General features: G+C 47.4%; 2 protein-coding genes across 12 annotated transcripts in view; both read left to right on the forward strand.

Moving 5' to 3' along the window:
• Inpp5b (inositol polyphosphate-5-phosphatase B) overlaps positions 1-6701 on the forward strand; it is a 69965-nt gene extending 63264 nt beyond the window's left edge. For all 11 annotated transcript variants that reach the window (XM_076565036.1, XM_076565040.1, XM_076565039.1 and 8 more), the window contains 5 exons: positions 1000-1113; positions 3035-3119; positions 3449-3576; positions 4794-4905; positions 5891-6701. In XM_076565036.1, coding sequence (XP_076421151.1) covers positions 1000-1113; positions 3035-3119; positions 3449-3576; positions 4794-4905; positions 5891-6006 — 555 coding nt within the window. In that variant the 3' untranslated portion in view covers positions 6007-6701. The remainder of the gene's footprint in view (positions 1-999; positions 1114-3034; positions 3120-3448; positions 3577-4793; positions 4906-5890) is intronic.
• A 1082-nt stretch (positions 6702-7783) lies between these two features.
• Mtf1 (metal regulatory transcription factor 1) overlaps positions 7784-24074 on the forward strand; it is a 46470-nt gene continuing 30179 nt past the window's right edge. Inside the window, 2 exon segments of the mRNA XM_076565047.1 lie at positions 7784-7902; positions 9700-10155. Of these exon segments, the coding sequence (XP_076421162.1) occupies positions 9751-10155 (405 nt within the window). The 5' untranslated portion in view covers positions 7784-7902; positions 9700-9750.

Consider the following 24074-nt stretch of genomic DNA (forward strand, 5'->3'; position numbering starts at 1 on the left):
CAGAACCCACATAAAAGGTACATGTCCGCCAGGAGGTGGTGGCACACCCCTTTAATCCCAGCACTCAGGAGGCAGAGGCAGGTGGATCTGTGTGAGTTCGAGGCCAGCTTGGTCTACAGAGTGAGTTCCAGGACAGCCCGGGCTACACAGAGAAACCCTGTCTTGAAAAAAACCAAAAGAAAAAAAAAAAAAGGGACATGTCTGTGATCCCAGCTCTGGGAGATGGAGACAGGTGACCCTGGGAACCCATTGGCTAGGCGTTCTAGACTAATTGGAAAGTTCCAGGTTCAGTGAGAGATCCCTGTCTCAAAGAACAAGTGGAAATCAACTAAAGAAGACACTCAGTGTTGACCTCTGGCCACCACCCCATGTGTTTGTACATCCATCCACACCCACACACAAACCAAACAGACAAATAAATAAATAATGACCATCTGGCAGGTTATCCTAGAATAAGTTTGCTAAGAAGCAACAGGCTCCTGTGGCGACCATCCTAACACAAGGGAACAAGTTTGGCACAGGTTTAGGTAATTTGTGCACTTTTTTCTTAGAACACATATTTTCAGTTAGGGGCTCTATTATTTGACGTAGATGAAAACAAACCCAGTGAAGGAAAGCGATTTGTCACAGGTCACATGGTCAGTGGCAGTGGCCCTGGAGCTTGGGCTCACCAAGTGTGTGCTCTTTCCTCACTGGATCACACAGCCTCTCTGGTTCTAACAGTGGGATGCTGGGAGAACTTGCTTCTGTGAAGTTAGGGCATATCCTACCCCATTCATTGAAACTGCTTGCTCAAAGCACTCTTCCCATCCTTAGAAACCACCTTTTGTCACCCAGGTGTACCACCTGATCTCCTTGTTTATTTTTATTTCTGGCCTCTGGAATGCCTGGTTTAGTGGCCTGGAAGAAGCTTCCCTTTGTAGTTTGCTGTCCCCACATCGTGCATTTTCTTGAAGTTCCACCTAGTCATGACTTGTCATGATTTTTCTTTCTTTGGAGACCTTGATGCCAATGCAGTCTGCAGATGAGAGGAACCAGTTGGAGAACCCCATGGAAATCCCCAAAGAACTCTGGATGATGGTCGATTACTTGTATAGAAATGCTCTCCAGCAGGTAGGTTGGAGTTAAGGCAGTCGGAGAGATCGATAACTTTTGTGTGGAAACCTTTTGTCCCAGGGAATCTGTGGAGAATTGTTCTGCCCCCAGGGAGGGAGTGCATGTTTAGTACTTGACCTTGGCTCCCCACTGGAAGGCAGAGCAGACTTGCCAGCTCTGTGTTTCTTCTTCTGGCCTCTCAGTCTCCCCAGAGACGGACTTCTGAATGCCACCTGGGAGGTCACTTTGATGTCTTTTGCAGGAGCTCTCACCTGCTTCTGGGAATGGGGGGGTGGGGGTGGGACTCCCTTGTTGACATTTCAGGCAGAGGACAGGGGAAACCCCCAGGTTGTGAATTGGGAGGGTTGATTTCTGGAGAGATTGAGTCAGGCTTTCTGGGATTCGTTGGTCAGTTTGATTGACTTGGCTATACATTTTGTGAGGTCCAGGCTCCAAAGCCAGGCGCGGAAGAGGGTCACAGGAGGCTGGTGACTGGAGGAGAATGTGAGGAATTATAGACAATTAAGATACATTTTATTCAGCACCGCACAGGCCACTAGTCAGGCTGACACTGACAGGCACCCGGGCACAGGCCATCACACAGGGCCCCACACAGGCTGGACAGAGGGAGGCACAGAGGCAGGCTGGGAAAGGCAAAGGCTCTTGCCTCTGACCTCAAAGCCATGTTTATAGAAATTTTCATCTTGCAGCAAAATCTATTCATATTCTCCTTTCCTCTCTCCCTGTCTCTTTCCCCTTACTCTTCTCCTCCCCCCTCCCTTCTCCTCCCCCCTCCCCCTCCCTCTCCCCTCTTCCTTGCCCTATACTCTAGTGCTGGGACTATACTAAGGCCTCATGCATATTAGTTAGGCAAGAGCTCTAACAACTGAACTGCATTCCAAGCTGTTTAGTTTTTGAGATAGTAGTTCACTGTATAGCCCAGGCTAATGGCAAACTCACAGCCCCAGACTAGTTTTGAGTTCATGATCCTCTTGCCTCAGCCTTCAGTATGCTGGGACTGGGACTCCATCATGTCTGGCTTTTTTTCATTTTCCCACTCACACTGGTGTTGCTGTATACCAAGTTGTGTTCTGTTTATCCCATTTCTTTATTTAACTCTCACAGCAACTTTTGGAGGACACAGATGCCCTGAAAGGTGAATAACTTACTCCCAAGCTGATTAACACACAACAGTGGGCTTTCTTTTTAAAAACTGGATTTTTAAATATACATATGTCATATGTATATGTATACATTATTATTATTATTATTATTATTATTTTGGCCATGCTATTGTTGGAACCCTGGGCCTTAGCCCTCTACCACTGAGCTCATTCCCTGGCCTCAGAATTCACTTTTATAAGAGGTCTGTCTCCTCTGTAGATCTTTCAAATGTAACTTGTAAGCAATATATGTAATATTTTTTATTATTAATAGTTACATTACGTTGAGTAGCTTTATGAAACAAATGAATCCAAAGTATCTTGAGACTAATGGAATGATGTTTACTGACATATTTTTTTTGCATAAGGTCTGAGGGGTCTTTTTGCCCCCCATCTCTTTGTTGTTGTTGTTGTTTGTTTTGGTTGAGGATCAAAGTAGCTTTCCAGTCTTACACATGGCATGTCTCTCATACATAACACTGCAGGACACATACTCTGTGTGACTTGTCTCTTACCCTGGATCTTGTCTTGTGTGGCGGGGCCTACCCACAGCTTTATAATGCATGCATGCCTAGTGACCTCCGGTGAAGCCATGCCTAACAGGGCCTGAAGATGAATTAGTCACATCAGCCTAAGTCACATTGTCCCCGGGGGTGATTGGGAGTTCTCAGTGCACAGCTGCAGTTTGCACTCTGGTGATATGGGTGGATAAGGCAGGAAATCACTGCCAGTTTTCTGGGGAAATAACTGTTTTGTGGCTTTCTTCCCTCTTGCAGGAAGATCTGTTTCAGCAGCCAGGCCTGAGGCCGGAATTTGAGCATATAAGGGACTGTTTGGACACTGGGATGATTGACAACCTCTGTATCCTTCAGAAGTATGTGTGTGTGTGTGTGAGTGAAAGAGGAACAAGCCTATCTCAAAGCCCGGAGTCTGAAACTGTGACCTCAGCTAACAGGCTCTACCTCATAAGACCCTGCTCAGAGAGGACATTACGGATTTAAGCAGTCAGGGTGGCCGGAACTGAGGAGAGCCTGACTCACCTGACAAACGGCATGGTGCCTTCGAGACTGGGCTGGCATCCTAGCACTGAGGAGAGCCTGACTGAGCAGGCAGCCCTTCTGGCACATACTTGTCCCTGGGCCTTCCCTATCCCTGGGCAGCATCACCTGTTCCTTAACAATGGGCCAAAGGCGCTAACAACCACTCCGTAGCCGAAGCCTTGCTGCTTTTCCTAGAGAGCCTGCCAGAGCCCGTCATCTGCTACAGCGCCTACCATAGCTGCTTGGAGTGCTCTGGCAATTACACAGGCAGCAGACAGGTGAGGGGAAGCACCGAGGAGCATCAGCGTGCATCGTGGCTAGCCCTGGGCAGGTGAAGCTGGCCAGAACAGTCGAACAGCCCCTCCAGTGCAGTGGCTTGGAAAATGAGTATCTTCCCTTCTCCTGCAGTGGCCTGGAAGATTACCATCTTTCTTTCTCAAGCCTGCTCTTCCTCTCATGTCCCTTTTGCTTTTAATAGCATCACCCTTAATTCCAGTGACTCAACCCCGAAACCTGAGTCATTTCTGATTCCTCCCTCTCCTCGCCTCCCACGTGCCCAGTCCCATTGATCTGTCACTTTTCTACTCTCCCATTGTCACTCTGCTTACGTGGTCCTGTGCTCTGTGTTAATGCGCTCCCTCTGTTCTCCATTTTGCATGCTACAGTTAGATCGTGAACTTAATGGTGCCATCCTATTGGACAAAGCCATACTTGCCTCTTTGTTCACTGTTAGTTAATGATCCCCCCCCCCGGGCCCCCCCCCCCCCCGCCCCCGCCTCTGTGAGACAGGGTCTCCTGTGACTCTGTCTGGCCTGGAATTCAGTGTGGTCCAGATTGACCTCATATTCACTATCCTTCTGCCTCAGCTTTCCAAGTGCTGGGCTCTTGGTGTGCATCACCACATCCAACTTATTGGTAGAATAATGTAGAATAGTTGCCAACAGCACAGGTTCCAGAACCTTCGCTCATATCCATTGAGTCTGAGTATCTTCTGGAACCTATCTTTTCCTCTAGCTCCCTGGTTGATTCTGCTGTGCAGATATGTGGGCTATTCACTGGATATTCACTGGATTCCTCCTGGATAACCCTTCCAGGCTTAGGGCCTGTGCAGCCAGGATATGCCTGCCAACATTGATGTTTCCTGTTATCCCTGCTTGTCATCTTGCTTTCTCTTGCCTTCTGTGCCCCCAATACCCCAGCCCTCACTGCTACACGTCTAATATTATCTTCTGTTCAAGACCCAACTAAAATGTATTAATTCCCTTAAGTTGTCTGAGAATATAGAAGTTCTCAGAATTAGAAGTCTGACCTCTAAATTCATGCAGGATTTGACCTTTGTGCGGGTTTGGCACTTATGCCAAGTGGTGAGTGATTCGCGCTGTGTACATTCTTACTCACGTTTGTAAGTCGTGTCCTCAGTTCCTGGAATATAGCAGGCAATTGGTCAAGTAACTGAGTGAGTGAAGCTGCAAACACCACCCCTCCCCTCTTTCAGGTCATTTCTACTCTCCCTACATTCCACAAAAATGTCTTCAACTACTTGATGGCGTTTTTGCAAGAGTTGCTGAAAAATTCAGCAAAAAATCATTTGGATGAAAATATTCTGGGTAAGTAGCCAAGTGTCTAGAGCAAGCCTCTCTACAGAGTCACTGAGCAAGGAGGTGGAATTAAAATGTAATTTCTTTTCTACATTCACTTCCTCTTTTCCTCCCTTTTCCCCACAAGCTCTGAGGAAAGTGTTTGCCTTTACTTTTTTTTTTTAAAAAAAAAACAACAGGGTTCTCTGTGTAGCAGCCCTGACTCTTTGGAACTCATACATGACCCGCCTGCCCCTGCCTCTGCCTCCCGAGGCTTTTTTAAATTTTTAAAAGACAGGGTCAAGTTATGTCTGTTGTCAGAGCTGGCCTCAAACTCACCATGTAGCTCATACTGGCCTTGGACTCAGGATGCTCTTGCCTTGGTCTCCTGAATGCTGCCTATGTGCCACCATACCCTATTCTGGACCAAGTTTATATGCAAATAGTTTGTTTGAGGCTGGAAGTATGACTTAGTGGTAGAACACTTGCCTAGCATGTGCAAGGCCCTGGAGCTCCCTGTTTTGGCTAGACTAGCTGGCTGGCAAGTCCCCAGGATCCACCTCTCTGCACATCCACATCACTGGGGTTACAGGTGTATGTCAGTGTGCCTGGCTTTTACGTGGGTGCTGGGGATCTGCACTCAGGTCTTCTCTGATGTCTGCATGGCAGGCACTTTACTCCCTGGGCCATCTCCCCAGCCCCTGTTTATTTTTTGAGGCAGAGTCCCACTGTATAGCTAAGGCTAGCCTGGAACTGAAGACTGGTGGGAATACAGACAGACATGTACCACCACACCTAGCTGTCTGTTTTTCTCTAAGAAGAAAATACCTGGGCATATTGGTGCACATCTTTAATCCCAAGACTCGGGAGGCAGAGGCAGGTGGATCTCTTGAGTTTGAGGCAGCCAGGGCCTGCCTTTAAAAAAAAAAAAATGTTGCTTTGGGGTAGCTCATCCTCCCTCCTAGCCACCCTAGTGTCCTTGTTGCTAAAGGTTTTCTGTTTCTGTCATGCCCAGCTAGTATATTTGGCAGCTTACTGCTCCGAAACCCAGCTCATCACCAAAAGCTTGACATGGCGGAGAAGAAGAAGGCCCAAGAGTTTATTCACCAGTTCCTCTGCAGCCCAGTCTGAACCTCAGTACTCCTGTTTTACCCAAGGCAGCCACAACCGTCAGCCCCACCTGTTCCAGCTCAAGAGCTGTCCGAACGTGCACTGAGGCCAGCTGGGAGCAAGAACGGCAGCTGTGTGTGTCTTGAGCCTAGAGCAGCCTGCCCGTACCCATGCCATTGGCTGGCACACCCTTGCTGACTTGTGAAGACATGGGGGGAAGCCACAATAATAGAACTGACGTTCAGTATTCAACTTCAGTTATTTAACACAAGTAGATCTCTATAAATTTATATTTAAAAAACTTTTTTTAAGTAACTGTACTTTGCCTTACTCAACCTGCCTCCAGGACATGTATGTATGTATGTCAGTGAGTTTCCTGCATCCCAGACTCATAATTAGATATTTGGACTAACTGAAGTCCTTGAAGGAGACTGAATTGGACAGCAGGAATTTGGTTAGATGTTCTGGATAAACAAGTTTTAGCCATTCCAGATGCTTCCACTGTCCAAACTGAGGACATGTATATACACAGGGCGACCCTGTCCCCATTCTGCTCAGCTCCAAGGCCTCTCAGTCGCCCCTAGAAGCACAGAAGAAAGGAGGCTGTGGTGAAACAAGTGGGATTTTGTAGGCCAGCCTGTCCTCCCAACTGTATATAATGCATCCCCTCTCATATGTGTAATATATTTTAATGATAAATGTATTTTTAACAGTCATGATTGTATGTTTTTTTCCTCTTATTTCTTTAGTTGTGTGTGTGTGTGTGTGTGTTGGTATATTCATGTGTGAATGCTAGTGTCAGGAGAGGCCAGAGATCCTTGTGAACCTGGAATTACAGGCGGCTGTGAGCCACCCAGTGTGGGTTCTGGGAATTGAACTCAGGTCTTCAAGAGCAGTAGGTGGCCTTAACTTTTGAGTCTTCTACCCTCATTCCCCTCTCTCAAAATATGGTAGTTCTTGAGAGCTGGGCCTTTGTGGCTTAAGCACAGAAGCAGCTGGTCAGGGGCCAAAAAGACATGTGTGGCAGTCTGGTGTGTGAGAGTCACTATTCAGTATTACCCAAGCAGAGGGTGGCACAGTAGTTTGGGCCTGAACCCTGATCTAGCATATAAGGGCATTGAACCAACCTAAACAGTCTAGAGAAGTCGCTCTTGAGGAAAATAAGCAGTGGCTTATGCGAGGCTCTAATAGTGATATTTACAGGACTAGAGTACAAGTACGCGCAAAATGGCTTATTTGGATTTGGAATACTGCTACCGGTACCTGGCTTCAAGGGTCTGTAGGAGTGGTAACAGCTGAAGCGGGGACGGGCCAGTAGGTGGCGCTGAGCCTCCCCAGCGCGAGGACCCTCCCTGGGACAGGAAAGTTGGGACTGCCAGCTCCGGCGGGCGGGCGGGGAGAACTGGAAGCGTTTGGAGCACTCTGCTCTGCTTTCGGGTCCCGGGGCCTCAGCCAGGTGAACTACGCTGCGTGACGAGGGCGCAGTGGAGGGAGAGGAGGGATGCTACGGGCCGGCCCGCGCGTCGGGGAAGCGGCAGCTGACTGCGTCCTTCCTTACTGCGCCCTTCCCGCTGCAGCTAAGGGCGCAGCCCGGGCTGAGGGCACCCCGGGTTCATGGCTAATGTTGCGTGCTCTCCCGCGCGGGAGATCGCCGCTCCCTACGGTCAGCTTCTCCGGGCCGCACAGCAGTTCCTGACGCCGATACCCTGCCCACGGCCCGCCCGCCGGCTGGAGGCGCGGTCTCAACCCCTGGACAGCAAGCGCCAATCAGAAACTGCAGCGGGCGCAGGGACCCGCCGGCCTCTCCTTCCTCCGGAAAGCGGAAGCGGAAGTGACGCCAGGGACAGGTGGGGGCAATCATGGTGCCGCTGGGGAGGGGAGAAGCTGCCGCTGCCGCCGTTGCCGGGAGCCGCGGAGGTAAAAGCAGAAGCTGGACTCGGCTGGGGCTGGGACTCCCCGGGGGGCGCGGGACTTGGGCTCCCTGCCGAAGCCGTTCCCGGTAGAGACTTCATGCCACTCACTGGAGGGACCCCACCCCTCCTCCGTTTCCATGGGGATGGGTATCCAGCCCCCCTTCTCTGTTTCCATGGAGACCCGGACCCTGCCCCTCTTCGCCCTGCTCGTAGCCCCCAGCCTGCCTCGGGGTTTTTCTATGTTAGCCCTGGACTGGGGGTGCTTTCCCGGTCAGGTTCCTTCTGCCAGTCTTTCAGGGGTGCGCGGTTCGCACTCCTCGGCCACACTCACACCTCCTGGTCTTGTTTGTTACGGAAAGTTGGTCTCCGCGTTGCCGCCGAAGGTGCCGGGGCAGCCCACCGGGAGCTCTCGGTATTCTTATCTCTCCTCTCAGATACAGAGAAACGTGCATTTCTAGGGTTGCGTAAGCAAAGGTTCGGGCTGGTTCCTCTCAGATTAGATCCCTTGACCTGTGTCTTGTAACTGCCTCGCCTTGTCACTCTGGCTTGTAAAGGCTCACTTGCTAACCCTGAGCAGAAGAGAAAGTGCAGAACCAGGCTGAAAGCCAAGTGATGTGCTGATTATTTTAAATTCTCCTTTTGTGTCTGCCAAGCCCACAATTGTAGAACCTGTGTGTTTTCGGGGGAAGGAAGAATCACCATTCCAGACCATGAAAGCTTCAAATTTGGTAATTTCCTCAACAGCCTGTATCTTCGAAAAAAAGACTTTATCTGCTTGTCTGCCCTTCATTTTGTTGATATTTCCTGAGTTCCTTGTGTCAGTACGCTGTGCTAGGGACAGCTTTTCAGAGCAGAAAGCCTAGTCACGCTGTACAGGCATACTCTCTGGTCCATGTCATGTTTTAGGATATAACTATTTAAAATGATTTGCATTAGCAATGCTTTATTGGGGATTAACCCCGCCACTCCATGTGTTCTGGAAACGACAGAAGGAAGCAATCCTGTTTCTACTGTTTGACAGGATCGTGCTTTACATGTAGTTTCTCTTTCACTCCTTATGAGACAGGAACTATCAGTCCCACTGTAGAAAGACAAGGCACAAACAGGTTGGCCAAGCGGTAAAGGGCAAGACCAGGATTTGTAGGTGATTATGTTCAAAGCATTGTTTCTGCACCATCAACTATGTGAGGCTGTGTACTGCCTCCCGGAGTGATTGAAGGGGAGGGTGTTTGAATGGGAGTGCCTCCCTTAAGGTTTATAGCCATTGTTCCTTGAGGCAGCGACCTGATTGCTCTTTTCTCCTCATCAGATGCATATCCATCTTTAAAGTGTGTGACAATAAATTACTTAGAAGGTTTTGTGAACTGCTAATTTTTGAAAAAAAGAAAAGATACATTGCTTTCCCTTAAGAGTGACTGATTTTGCCAAATTTCAAATATTTCCAAGGAAGGTGATTCTTTTGTTTGTTTGTTTGTTTGTTTGTTTTGGTTTGCTTTTTTTTCCCCTGTTGAGATTCTCTCTGTGCATTCCTGGCTCACCACCATGCCTAGCCTGGATTGCTGTCTTTTTTGTTTGTTTTGAGACAGGGTTTTACCATGTGAGTGTGTGTGGTTGGCCTAGAACTCAATGTGAAGACCATGCTGGCCTTGAACTCACAGAGGTCTGCCTGCCTCTGCCTCCCAAGGTCTGGTGCTAAAGCTTTGGTTTGCTTTGTAGAACAAGGGAGAAGATCCCTGAGGGGGCTAGGAGGTGGTTGAGTCTCGTGCTGTGTATGCTCTAACTCTGGTGTTGTCTGTTGCAGAAAGGCCATTGCTTTTCCATTTCTCACAATTGGGCTGAGCACAACTGAACCATGGGGGAACACAGTCCAGACGACAATATCATCTTCTTTAAGGGAGAGGAAGATGACCTAACCCCGGATGACAAGATGCTCAGGTTTGTGGATGACAACGGACTGGTGCCTTCCTCATCTGGAACTGTTTATGATAGGACCACTGTTCTTATAGAACAGGACCCAGGCACTTTGGAGGACGAAGATGACGATGGACAGTGTGGAGAACACTTGCCTTTTCTCGTGGAAGGTGAAGAGGGCTTCCTGATAGACCAGGAAGCAATGTCCCAGGGTTATGTACAACACATTATCTCACCCGATCAGATTCATTTGACTATAAACCCCGGTTCCACGCCCATGCCAAGAAACATCGAAGGTGCGACCCTTACTCTGCAGTCGGAATGTCCAGAAACAAAGCGGAAAGAAGTAAGTAAAGCAGCTGCTGAGGGCCCAGTGTGGCTGTGGGGCGGCCCTTACGCAGTGGCAGCGGCAGCCGAGGGCCCAGTGTGGCTGTGGGGCGGCCCGTATGCAGCGGCAGCGGCAGCGTGCTGCTGGCAGCTTTAACTGGGGTTAAAGGAGCTCCTGGGCCTAGAGCCTGCGGTAGCCTCGCCTGTCTGCAACGCATCTGCTTCCTGTTTTGTTGTGACTGCTTTCTAGAACTGTTGGATTGTATGGTCCATTGTAATTGAGGAGTACTGCATTGTAATATCTCAGATTTTCCTCTCCAAATCATAAATAAAGTAGAAGTTTCACCAAAGTGAATTCATGTTTATACTGCGAAAGTAACAGCGTGGCTCCTCTGACAGCAGAGTGACTAGATTTGTGTGGAATAACGAGAACTGGCTATAAATGATTTGTTTTGTTTTGTTTTTTGGAGATGCCTGTGGGAGTGTGCTTTATTAATTTAGTGAATATTTAATGGATAGTAACTGGTAGTTTTTATAATTCAGGCAAGAGACCACAAATGAGACCAGGTCATCCAAAAGTTGTCACATTTATATTCAGATAACGAGGATGAAGTAATGCCTTTCAGGCTATCGTGGAAACTGTAACGCATTTTTCAAATTGTAGTGGTGAATTTGAATGAAGTAAATGGTACGGCTTAACTCACTTAGTGAGTGGTGAGCACTATCAGGAACTAGTGCAAGTTCATTTGAAAACACACAACAGGTCACTGCCCGTTCCTGTGCTGAGGGCTCAATGTCAGGTACCGCCAAGCAGAAATGGCTTCATTTCTTGAAATATTTTCCTTTTTGATGTAGTGAGTGTTTGAAATGACATACATAAGTACAAATGACTTATTCGTGACACTTGGCTTTTCCTTTAAGGGTGGAACGCCTGCCTAGCATACATGAGGGCCTGGTCTCTAGTACTGCAAATAAACGAATGAATAAATAAAAATAAATGAATGGGTATCTTAGAGCTGCAAATACCTTAGCGAGACCATCCTTCCCTACCTCCCCGTGGACACAGTCATCTTTGCAGCATCTCTGACATCTGTTCTTTGGTCTGTGCTTGCACACTTCTAGCATAGCTCAGGCCGGTACGTTTGCTGGCCTGCTCTGATTGCTGGGACGGAAGCTTTGGCTTGTATAGGAAGGACTAAAGTCTGTCGTCGTGTAGTGCTGTTCCCAGCCTCCAGTTCTGTATTCCTAATAACTTCTTCCATGGGGCAGCCTGCACATTTTTAAAGGTCCTGTCATGTTCTTTGGTACAAGCTAGCCACCTACACTCAAATATCTTTCTGATGGCATTTTCCCCTAGTCTGTCATCAATCTGGTATCCTTTAATTGAAGGAATTCCAGTTTTCCAAAGTTCTTTTAAAATCCAGAGTTGAGCATAATCTCACAGGAGTGAGTCAGCTGTGCCAGGCGAGTGGCTCTTATCGGTCTCTTCATCTGGACACTGGACTACAGTGACTGTGTCATCTGGGTTTTGTCAGCGACCTCTCACTGTTGGCTTGTACTTGGAAACCTCTAGAATAGTGGTTCTCGACCAGAGGTTGTTTTGCCCCCCAGGAGACGTTGGTCATCACACTGGGGAAGTGCTAACTGGAATCTTGTAGGTAGGGGCTAATGATGCTGTTAGATACTTTATAATGTACAGGACAGCCTTTGGCAACAAATAATTACCCAGATGTGTTCAGGGCTTGGATGGAAGAGCCCTGTTCTGCATTATCATGGGTGCAGCTGTCAAGTTTTGTGCTGGTGAAGGTAGACATGCTTAGAAGCCTTTGGAGTGTCTCCATACTGAAATTTTCTTGTTGGTTTCAACCCAGTATGTGAGCTTGTATAGGGGTTCATGTGCCTTCAATAGACTCTATTATTTGTTCTTGCTGGTGTTCTTTTTGAGATGTCTCATGTAACCCAAGCTGGCCTCCAACTTGCTATGTAGTTTCGGTTGACCTTGAACTCCAGATCTCTTGCCTTCCCCTTTCCAGTGCTAAGATGACAGGTGTGTACCTGGCCTCACCAACATTTGTCAAGCAAGGTGCTGTAACTGCAGATGGCGATTTGCAGCAGAGGTAGACATACCTGAGGGCAGTGGTGTGAGCGTTAGGGATGAAGTGGTCAGTGTGAAGGGTACCAGTGCTGTATTTGGGAACACAGGAACTTGCTCACCTGTGCGCTTAGGCCAGCCTTCAAGGTGGCCTTAAAAATGTGGTCAGTTTATGAGAAAAGCAGGGCATGAGTATTTCTGAGAGATGGGGACAGTGTAAACAAAGAGAGGGAGGTAGAAAGCAGAGGCCCCTTCCCCTCTTTAAGGAATGGCCAGCTATCCCCCTAAAACAGAGTTAGAGAGTGTTTGTGTGTTTTCTTTTTTGAAACCGAGTCTTGTTGTGCAGCTCAAGCTTTTCTCAAAGTGGTGATCCTCCTACCTCTCCAGGGCTGGGAGTACAGGCATATACCACACGTGGCCAGTACATTTTTCTGTAAAGGGCTAAACAGTAAATGTTCTTGTCCTTACAGACTATGTGGTCTCTGTTACAGCCAGTCAGCCCTTCAGTTGTAACACAAAATCAGTCATAGACAATGTGTAGGTGGGCTGGGGGTGGAGCTCAGTCACGATCACATGCCACAAGGCCCTGGGTTCAATTCCTGGCACCACAGGAAAGGAAAAAGATAACATGTAAACGAGCATGCTGGCCAGAATTGACTTTCTGGCAGTAGTGAGTGTGTCAGTCCTTGGACTAGAATCAGGGAGTAGGAAGGGATAGGGATAGACAGCAAAGATCCAAACCTAGACAGCAGTGATAGCTTGCTCAGGGTTTGTGCTGTGTTAGAAGCAGTGACAGACTTGTGGATTTGGGAGCCAGGAGTAATGTGACTAGAGGAGCATTTTAGAGCTGGGTATAGTGGTGCACACCTTTGATCCCAGCACTTGGGAGGCAGAGGCAGGTGGATCTCTATGAGTTTGAGGCCAGCCTGGTCTACATAGTTCTAGGACAGCTAGAACTATATAGTGAGATCCTGTCTCAAAAAAGCAAAGGAGGAACGTTTTAGAAGGGGTCTTCTGACAGCACCAGGTGACTAGGAGACAAAGAGAAGAAAGGATTTAATGGCCTGCTAGAAGACACTTGAGTTTCATGTAACTGATGAAGGAAGGAATCTAAGACCCAAGGAACTTCGTATGCTGTTGGAATTTGCATAATGAGCCCTGAGTTGAATGTGAGTCAAAGATTTTTAATCATGTCCATTGAAAAGATTTGTCTAAGCCAGGCGGTGATGATGCACGCCTTTAATCCCAGCAGTCAGGAGGCAGAGGCAGGCGGATCTCTGTGAGTTTGAGGCCAGCCTGGTCTACAGAGCGAGTTCCAGGACAGCCAGGGCTACACGGAGAAACCCTGTCTTGAAACCCGCCCTCTCCCTTCCCCCCAAACAAAGGAAAGGAAGAAAAGATTTGTCTAAGACTGGGCATAGTGGTCGCACACCTTTCATGTCAGCACTCAGGGGGCAGAGGCAAGTGGATCTCTGAGTTCAAGGCCAGCCTGGGCTACACAGTAAGATCCTTTCTCAAAACAAAAGATTTTTTTTTTTTCAATGTGTTGAGTTGCTGCTGGTTGATGAGTGGGTAAAGATTTTAGTAGTTGAGCGTCTATGATGATGGATAATTCAGTCATGTTCAGGCTGCGTGCTGAAGACAAAAGTGGCTAGCTCTGCCTTCTGCCCGCTACCTCCCACTCTAAATGGTGAGTCTGTTAACAAGAGTTGGGGCAAGAGGAAAGTTTGGTGGGGCAATGAGTAACTTTGGTTGGTGTGTACTGAACGTGTAGTCCTTGGGAGTAAGGAGCACAAGTTGAAACCCACCGGAAACGTGGGTCTGAGGTCAAGGAAATGACATGGGTGCTAGAACCTTTCGGGTGGCTTTATGGACACGAAAGAAGCTAGGGACTGGAGAGAGAAGGGGAGCCAGAGAAGAAGACAGGAGTCAAGAGAGGCTGGAATGTGCTGTTCTGAACTCTGGGTCAGGAAGGCTGACTTCCTGTGTGACCTGGAAGAGGGACCGAGGAGCTGGAGAAAACATCAGCCCTGTCTCTTGTTCAGCTGTTGCTCACAGTTTGAAAGGGCCGTCAGTTGAGCCCGGGGCACAGAGCGTATGAGTGGGGCAGAGGTAAGCTGGGATGAGAGAACAGGATGTGTGAAGTTGTGTTTTGTTTTGAAAATTTGAGACTGGGAAGAAAATTGAGGTAGCAGTAGCTCGGGGGCATTGAAACTTTTAAGCAAGTTTGAGCTGGGTGTGCAGAGTCGATGGATGGAGTTCCAGGCCAGCTAGGGGCTACATAGTGAGACCCTATTTCTAAATTAGTTAATTAAAGCCTCAAAAGTTTTGACGTAGCTTAGGACCTAGCTTTAGGCCACCCTCAGTTAATGATTACTGTATGAGTGTTCATGAGCAAATGTTTGAGAAATACTAAGTAAAATCAAACTACTTCAGAACTTATCAGGCAGGACCTTTGACTTGCTAATAACTTAAGAAAGAAAAAGAATCGGAATTTAATAAATGCTATGGGCTTATGCTAGAAACCATTTTGCAGGGATTAGTAGAGCACGTTTTTAGGAGATGCTGACCTAGGCAGAAGAGAAGATGGGAGGGGGGGTTATGCAAGCTGATGGTACCTGTCACTGTCCTGCTTTGTGCTCCTTAGCCGCTGCTGCTTGCAAGCCTGGCTCGCCCCATTCCTTTCTTCAGGCCGTTTAGTGGTGACCAGGATAGGGTCAAGGATGCTGTGGCATCTTTGTCCAGTGTCCTGGGGGTTTGACTCATTCTAGGCTCTTCCCTTCCTCTTCAGTTTCTCCCTCCATCCTATACACAAGGTTTATGTAGAAGATTCTATAAGCTAGACTCTTTTTTTTTTTTTTGAACTGGTTTTTAACTGCAGTCTAGGCTGGCCTCAGACTCACAGCAGTCTCTTGAGGTCCCAGGTTAGAAATGGGAGCCACTGCCCTGGTCTTACATTGGTATTAGGCTCAGTAAGGTTTGGAGCTTTGATGGAGATCAGGGAGAAGTAGCCGCAGCCCTAGTCTTCGGAGGTCAGACACTCAGGAGGCTTGCCTTCTAGAAGCACACTCTTTCCTCAGTCATTGATTGACAGTGATTTTATTTTGGCTTTCACATCCACTTAGTTGGCCTGAGGATGCCGGTGTTTACAGATGATAACAGCTGCATGATCTTTAACCACCCTTGTCCCGGGAACCTGTTTTAAACTTGGCTCTTTTTTTTTTTTCCTTCATTCTGCATGGCATTCACAGGTACTGCTCTTGAGAAATGGAATCTTTTGATAACTACTCAGTCTTCTTGGCTTCCTAAGCAGCTTAGTTTCTGAGTCAGATGTTAGCCTGATTTTCCTGTTTAGCCCTGATTGTACCTTTGTTTCCTTTGGTGTGCAGTTGGCTTACTGATTGCTTTATTATTATTATTATTTTTTCATCATGCTTGTCTTACGCAAAAACAAGCCAACCAGAACCTTGCCACACATACTGTCTCACCCGACCACAGGACCTACCTCTGGGCATCCTAACCCTTAATTCACATTTCAGGTTCTCATGCTAACTGTTCACTGCTCCCTCCCTGTGGACTGCAGCTTTGAGAGCACACTGTCCTTCCGCGTCTCTGTGCTCAAATGCTTTCCTCTCCAGGGTGCTGAGCGGTGGGTTCGTGTGGCCCGTGGTTCCCCAGACTTTTCTTGCATCTCTGTTCTTCCAGAGACCCTGCCAGGGAGTCTCCAGTTGCCTGCTCACCTCCTCTGTCAGCACCACAGTGGCGAACATAATGCCAACCTTCCCATCTTTATGCTAAATAGTTGGCAGATAAGAAGAAACCCAGGGCCCGTAAGCCAAAGATGTGTTCATGATGTCCTGAATATTCCAGACCATTGATTGGGAAAGAATGGCCTTTCTTGCAAGAAGCAGGTGCAGTGTTCTTTGCATTCTGCTCCTACTGTATTGCACAGTAATTGGATTACTCTCAGTGGCATTCTAAAAGGAGGGGGAAGTTCTTTCTCTTTCCTATTCCTCCTTTTTTAAAATTTTATTTTAGATTAAAAAACTTGTTGTTTTTTATTTTAATTAATTAATTAATTAATTTTTTGAGGCAGGGTCTCTGTGTAGTCCTGGCTGTCCTGGATCTCGCTATGTAGACCAGGTTGGCCTCCAACTCACAGAGATCCTCCTTGCCTCTGCCTCCCAGGTACTGGTATTGGGTGTGTGCCACCACACCTAGCTGAGTTTATTTAGCCTGACAGATTTTAAGTAATAAAGGGGTTAGAAGTGGGATGGCTTCTGCCTGTGGTGCCAGCACCTTGGGAGGCTAAAGCAGAAGCTTTGCCATGAGTTTGAGGCAAGGCTGGGCTACATGGTGCTTTCCTGGCCAGCCTGGGCTACAGTGAGCAATCCTGTCTCAAGAAAACCAAAGGGGCACAACGAAAGTAAGGGGGAATTTGACTCCAGTGTTCAGAGCCCTTTACAGTTTGTCCTTTGTTTTAGGAAGACTGATTCCCGACTGTTCCTCAGTGGGAATCCTCGGGGAGTGGAGCCATGCGCTCAGACACACCCACCTTCCACTCTGCCCACCGCGATTGCATTTCTTCACAGATCCCTGTTCCACTCCCACGGGATTGCCATTCAGAACTAGGACAGATGAGCCTGTCACTGCTTGAGAGTGTAGTGTTAAGGACTCGCCCCTTTCCCTCCGAGGTCTGGCTTCACTGACTTTTGTCAGGTATCAGAGAGCGATAGGGCAAAGCTGGGGGCTCCTCGTGGCTCCTCTGGGGTCCGGAGCAGAATGTGCTTTCCACGTGCCACCAGGGGAAGCTGCCTCGTCAGGTGTCTCCTCCGCGTCGGCATGTGTGGTCCCTGTCCCCGTCTTATCACTGAGGCCCTCTGGCCTGGCAGAGGAGCCTGGCTGGTTTCCTGCACACCCTGGGTTTTAAAGTTGGTACTGAAGGAACTCTGGGTCTTCAGTTGATATTTTCTATGGACTGTATTATGTATTTCTATGGACTGTATTAGGTTTTGCTGACATTTTGTTCTTGTAAGAGTGGGCGACAGTGCTTGAAATTTGGTACTCTCCCCTTATTTAAATCCAGCTTATTCCAAAAACTCTTCTTCGAAAGATGATTTCAACCTTGGTCTCCTCTTTTTGTTCTAGTGTATACTAGCTGTGCGGCCCTGACAAGCTGCTGCTCTCTGTCCTCTTTTGTAAAATGGAAATAAAAATCTCCCACTGCATTCTGTGAAGATGCAGTGAGATTTATGTAATATGAAGTGTACATCAGTATATGATGTCTCAGATGTCAGGCGCCAGGTCTGGTTCAGCCGTTGTTCAGTCACACGTTCTCTTGTTTTTTCTTTCTCACAGGCCCCTGTTCCAAAAGGTTCAGAGGTCATCTCTAGTTTTAGAGAGGTTAAAAATATCAAGGCTTCTTTGTTAGGAACTGGTTTGGGCAGCATGTTCTCTGTAAATTGTGGTTGGAGACAGAAGTGTTAGTGCGTGCTGAGGAGGCTGAGGCAGGCAGATCTGTAAATGTCAAGGCCAGTCTGGTGTACATAGTTCAAGGCTAGTTAGAGAGTGTCTTAAAAAGTTGGAGAAATATCGCCGGGCGGTGGTGGCGCACGCCTTTAATCCCAGCACTCGGGAGGCAGAGCCAGGCGGATCTCTGTGAGTTCGAGGCCAGCCTGGGCTACCAAGTGAGTTCCAGGAAAGGCGCAAAGCTACACAGAGAAACCCTGTCTCGAAAAACCAAAAAAAAAAAAAAAAAAAAAAGTTGGAGAAATGTGATTGGGTTCCAAGAGAGTCCACAGAAAACTTGGTCCCAGCTTACGTAGCTGAACTTTCCTATGAACATGACTGTAACTGGGATGGGTTGTTGTACATTGTTTGTTTGTTTTTTTTTGGAGGAGCTGGGATTGAACCCAGGGCCAGATGATGCCAGGCCAGTGTTTTACCACTGAGATATATCCAGTCATCTTTGTTTTTTTTTTTTTTTTTTTTTTTTTGTTTTTTTGAGACAGGGTTTCTCTGTGTAGCTTTGCGCCTTTCCTGGAACTCACTTGGTAGCCCAGGCTGGCCTCGAACTCACAAAGATCCGCCTGCCTCTGCCTCCCGAGTGCTGGGATTAAAGGCGTGCGCCACCACCGCCCGGCTTTGTTTGTTTTTTAATTTATTTATTTATATGAGTATTTTGCCTGCATGTATGTCTGTGCCCCACATGTGTGCCCTGTAACTGTAGAGACAGAAGACACTTGATCCCCTGCAACTGGAAGTACAGCTTGTTGAAAACCACTGTGTAGGTGCTGGGAATTGAACCTGGGTCTTCTGTAAGAGCAGTCAGTCCTCCTAACCACTTAACCACCTCTCTAGCTCCTCTTTTTAAAAAAACTTTTAATTTGAAATAGGTTCTCCCTAAGCTGTTCAGGGTGGCTTTGAACTCAGTCTGTAGTGTAGGGAACATGGTACTGGGATTCCCTTTCCATATCTTTCTGGGTAGCTGAGATCATAGACCTGAGCCACCAGACCACGCTTTTAACTGTGTTATAAAATGAGGACATTTGTGGTCCCCAAGCAGAGGTTGGTGAACACCAATCCTTGTCACTGGTAAATCTCTTGTCTTCGTTCTCAGCATCTCGTAACTTCCTTGGTACTAGGCCTTTGAAAAATTACTTCCTTGGTGTGTTGTTCGAATATTAGATGATCTTTTAATTAAAAAAAAAACAAAACCAGAGTCAGATTATCAGGGTGAAAGCTGAGATCAGAGAAGCAGAGCAGCCAGCCACTAGTTCTTACCTCTACGAAATTCTCAGTCTAAAGAGAGTGAGTTCCTCTTTCCTCATGCCTTATGTACCTTTCTCTGCCCAGACGTCACTTTCTGGGATTAAAGTCATGTGTGCTTCCCAGTACTGGGATTAAAGATGTGTGCCACTGCTGCCTGGCTCTGTTTCCAGGGTGGCCTTGAACTCACAGAAATCCAACCGGATCTCTGCCTCCCGAGTGATAGGACTAAGGGTGTGTGTCACGCTGTCTGGCCTCCATGTCTGATCTAGTGGCTGGCTCTGTCCTCTGACCCTCAGGTGAGTTTATTGGGGTTCACAATTTATCTCCACAATGGTGGAGATATGGGGCACCAACATCCTACAGCTACAAGTGAAAGCTTTAATATGATCTGGTATTTTGCCTTTTTAACCATCATAGAATAGACACTGTTAGCCCTATTTTACAGATGAAAAAGTTAAGGCATAGAAACATCTAGCTGTCACAATCCCAGTGCCAGGAGGACCCTAAAGGTTCTCTGGCTGTAGAGTCCGAGAGCTCCAGATTCAGTGAGAGACCCTGTCTCAGAAAATGATGTGGAGGCCTGGTGTGGTGGCCCATGCCTTTAGTCGGAGCACTTAGGAGGCAGAAGCAGGTAAATCTTGGTGAGTTTGAGGCCAGCCTGGGATGCATAGCGAGACCTTGTCTATAAATAAATAAGGTAGAGCAAGATAGAAGACCATACCTGATGTCAACCTCTGTCTTGTGCATGCTGACACACACAAGTGCACACACCCTCATACACACCTCCACGAGCACACACGCCTGCAAATAGAAACATCCAGTTCTCAAGTGGAGAATTTGAGACTTGAACTGAGGATTGTCTGGATGCCAAAGTTAATGCTTTTTATGATAACGTACCAGTTTACAAAGGTCGTAGTCAAGACACAGGCCTGTTGGCTGCTAACAGGACTGAGAAATGAAAGGACAAGTGGGTGTCCTTAGTTCCCAATGGGTAGAGGGGTGAGGTGTGGACACAGCTCTGGAGAGTGATGGAGGCGTGAATTCAGCTCTGCTAGGCATTGAAGAAATGGCACCGGTTCAGAGCACTTAGATTTGTGATTCAAGCGTTTGGATTATATTTGAATAGAAGAAACCAGTGCTAGTATGGGGAGCAGTGTGGGTATGGGGGAAGGGGACAGGAAGTCACTCGTGACGGCGAAGAAAGGGCAGAGTTCAAATCTCCCCCAGGGTTTTGCTTGTTTTTTTTTTTTTTTTTTTTTTTTTTTGTTGTTGTCTTTTTGCTTTTCAGTTTTTGAGACAGTCTTGCTGTGTATAGCCGTTGGTAGCCTGTAACTTGCTATCTAGTTCAGTCTAGCTTCAAAGTTGGGCAGTCCTCCTCCTTCTGCCTCTGCCTGCCGAGTGCTGGGATCAAAGGCTCGCACCGGCACACTCGGTCTGGAAAGTGAGTTCTGTAGCTGAAACAGCAGCCAGTCGTTTATTTATGAGTGTTGGTCTGCTCTGGGCTCAGAACCAGGGACTCCCTTTCTTTATTGCGGTGTGTAGAGTTGAGTTCTCTCCATCTCCCTTTTTCTTCCAACAGAAGCCCAGTCTTTTTTTTTCTTTTTCTTTTTCTAACTTTGAAGAATTTTGTCTCCTGAAATTCTGCCGCTTCCTTATTCTGCTCATGCTTCTCTCCTGCACCTGTTGTTCTCTGCTTCTGTCGCCTGAGTGCTGTGATCATCTTTGCTAAATGTTCCTGGTTTAGAACCGTTCAGAACATTCTGTAAACCTCTGAGCCTCATACCTTCTGGACAGTCACACCATCACACTCCATGTTTAGTGAACTCACCCGGGTGTCTCTTTAGCAACTGTCTGAGGCCATGTGGGAAAATTAAAGTCAGGCATAGACGTCTTAAGGTTCTTTGAAAAACAAGTTTTCTTGATGTCCAGTGGAGTCTCCAGTGACAATATGTTCCTCTCACAAGATACTGTCATTCATTTTGACAAGCAGGCTACTTATGTGTGACCCTTCCCTGAAGTCTCGGGGTTCATCTGGTATGTGTCTACTTTGTAGATAAGCTCGCCTTAGCCTGGGTCTTAAGTCCTCTGTATATTGCCTTAGTGTGCTCAGTGTCTGTTCTCGGTGTTGCGTCTCGGATGGTGTTCTTGCCTGGCCTTTCTAGTCCTCCTTTTGTTTGAACTTCTTGGGAGCAAGATTGTTGTTCTTGACACTAAGCACAGTATAATTCTAGAACACAGTTCTTCAAATCTACAAATGCTGAATTTTAGTCTTATTTAAAGGTACATGATGTTGTAATATCTCTTCTTTGTAGCATGGCACACTTCATTTTTTTCAGTTTCCTGTTCTGATCCTGTTTGAGGTGGTTCGGGTTTCCCTTTTTGTGAAATTTGTTGCTATTTTAAAATAATTCTGAAAGATACTAGACAATGATGGCCACTTACTGTCTCCAGATGAAATGAGATCATTTATTCAGTTTATTATTGAGAGAAAAGGCATCTAGTATACACCACCACTTATTTTACTTTTTTTTTTTCTTGAGGCAGGGTTTCTCTGTGTAGCCCTGGCTATCCTGGAACTCGCTCTGTAGCCCAGGCTGGCCTCAAACTCACAGATCCGCCTGCCTCTGCCTCCCAAGAGCTGGGATTAAAGGTGTACACCACCACTGGCTGAGCTAGGGTCTTTATGATGTATATGTAGCCCAGCCTGGACTTGATCTTGGGTCAGCCCTCCTGAGTGCCACCATAACCAATTTCTGTCCTGTCGTTCAGTACCTTTCCTGATCTCAGTGTTTTCCTACCTTTCTGTCCTGGGTCTCTCTCCCTTTCTACTCTGCCAAGTTTTTCTGGAAGCATCATTGGCTGACTGCTCATGTTCTGGCCACTGCCCCATAGTTTAACGCTGGTGCTGGTCTTATCATTCAGTGGTCTTTGCTACATTTGACCCGGCTGACATCCTGCTCAAAACTTCCCTTCCCACCTGATAGTCTTGGGGTTTGTTGTTGTTTGTATGTGTATGTGTGGGGGGTATGCTGTACAGGTATATTCACATATGTTAGTGCATGTGTGTGTACATGGAAGCTGAATTGATGTCCAGGGTCTTCCTGATCACTCTCCACTTTATATACTGAGGCAGTATTTCTTGCTGAACCTGGAACTCACCAATTCCAGCTTGTCTAGCTAGCTGTCGTGCCCTGGCAGTCCTGTCTCGGTCTCCAGAGTCCCGAGAGTATGGTGGCCCTCATGGCCGAGAGGCTTTTATGTGGGTTTTATCATTAAGTCTTGCCGGGTCTGTTTCATTCACAATATAAGTGGAGTGAGTGGCACTTCTGCACAAGTCTAGTCTCTGAAGTTGTTGTCAGTGAGCAAGAGAGCGCTAGCCCTGCTCTCATGCAGTTTACAGTTCAGATGAGAAGCAGCCGTTCATTCAGTTCAGTGAGGGTTTACTTAGTGCCTGTTTTCCAGGTCCTGCTTGCCTTGCAACTAAAGGTGATAATGGAAATTGTCTAATTATATAATTGGTTAATCTTAATTATATATCTTGCACTTTAAGGAAAAGGTGGTGTCTCTCCACTGGGGATTATTTTGGAAACACAGCTTTTTCTCAGGCATCCGTGGATACTCGGGCTTCTTATGTAAAGGATCGCAGTGTTTGCATGTAGCCTGTGTACATTCTCCTGTATACTTTAAATATTGAAGAGATTTATTTGCGTGTAGGCACATGTGGAGGTCAGAGGACAACTTCTCTCCAATCCGCCGTCACATGCGTCCCAAGGATTGATCTCACCAGCGAGCATCTTCATTCACTGAGCTGTCTGGCCGCTGTGGCCTCCTCCTGTATACTTTAAATTAGCTTAGCCTACTTATGACACGTTTAATACCGAGGAGATGCTCTAGAAACTGTTGTTTAGGGAATGATAGGTGCTTCTGCACATGTGCAGCCCAGGCACTGTGTTTTTGTTTTTTATTCTGAACATTTTCAGTCTGTAATTGGTTGAATCCATGAATGCAGATCCCTAGATTCCCAGGGCTGGTGGCCCGGGAAGCTGTGAGAGCCTGTCACATCCAGAACTGGGGCTAAGGGCCAGTCAGGGAGAGGCCTTGAGGAAGAAACATCCAATAGCGGAAGGAGTTGGCCAAGTACAAGAATTGAGATGGGAGCAGGCTAGGGAGTGAGAGGCCATTGCCTGCCCACTTACAAAGTCACTTACAAAGTTGTCAGTTGCCATGGCAACTCAAGAATGAAGTTCTGTTCTTCTCTCTCACCTCTGTGATGGGCCTTAGGCTGCAGACAGGATCCTCCCTCGTTCCTACCCTTCCGTGATAGTTTTGACATGAGAGGATGACTAGTGTAAGTGAGTGTCAGCTGGATGGTAGTTCCATAGTCCTGGCATTTAGAGAAGGTCACTGTTGGGTAGACATGGAGGATCACGGGGGACCTTGGAGGGATGGAGACTTGAATTAAGGGAAAAAAGAGGCTCAGGAGAGCAAAGAAAGGAACTAGACATTTCCAGGAAAGGGAGAAAAGAGCACAGGAAAGGGGCGGGGACTGAGAGTCACTGAGGATAGTGTGCTGTGCCTTAGACCTAGGCTGACCCTTCTGCTTGCCTGGTTCCTGAGTCACACAGCAGAAAGTGTCGAAAGGCCCTGGGAATACCCTTGACTGTCCTGCCTAGACTCGGGGACTTTCCAGTGGGAGGCCTTGTGGAGCACCGAGACATCGTCTGAGGGATTCAGTTCAGGGCAGGCAGTGCACAGCCTGTGTGGCAGTGGAAGGATAGGGTAGCCCATTAGTAGGTGACTGAGTGCTTGTGCAAGGTCGTAGAAGCTGGAGAGAAGAGGGGCGGGGTAGGAGGGAGTCAGTGTCCCTCCTTCCCTATTGAGCAAACTGGCTGACAGGCCGAATCCCCTTTAACCCTAAACCTAATGGTTGGTTTTCTAGCTCTAGAGTACCAGTTCAAAACATGTAGGTCACACAACCAACCCTTTCCAAAGGGTCACCTAAGACTGTTGGAAACCACAGATGTTTACATTATGATTCATAACAGTAGCAAAATTACAATTATGAAGTAGCAATA

Source organism: Peromyscus maniculatus, chromosome 2 (assembly GCF_049852395.1).
Source record: "Peromyscus maniculatus bairdii isolate BWxNUB_F1_BW_parent chromosome 2, HU_Pman_BW_mat_3.1, whole genome shotgun sequence".
NCBI lineage: Eukaryota > Metazoa > Chordata > Mammalia > Rodentia > Cricetidae > Peromyscus > Peromyscus maniculatus.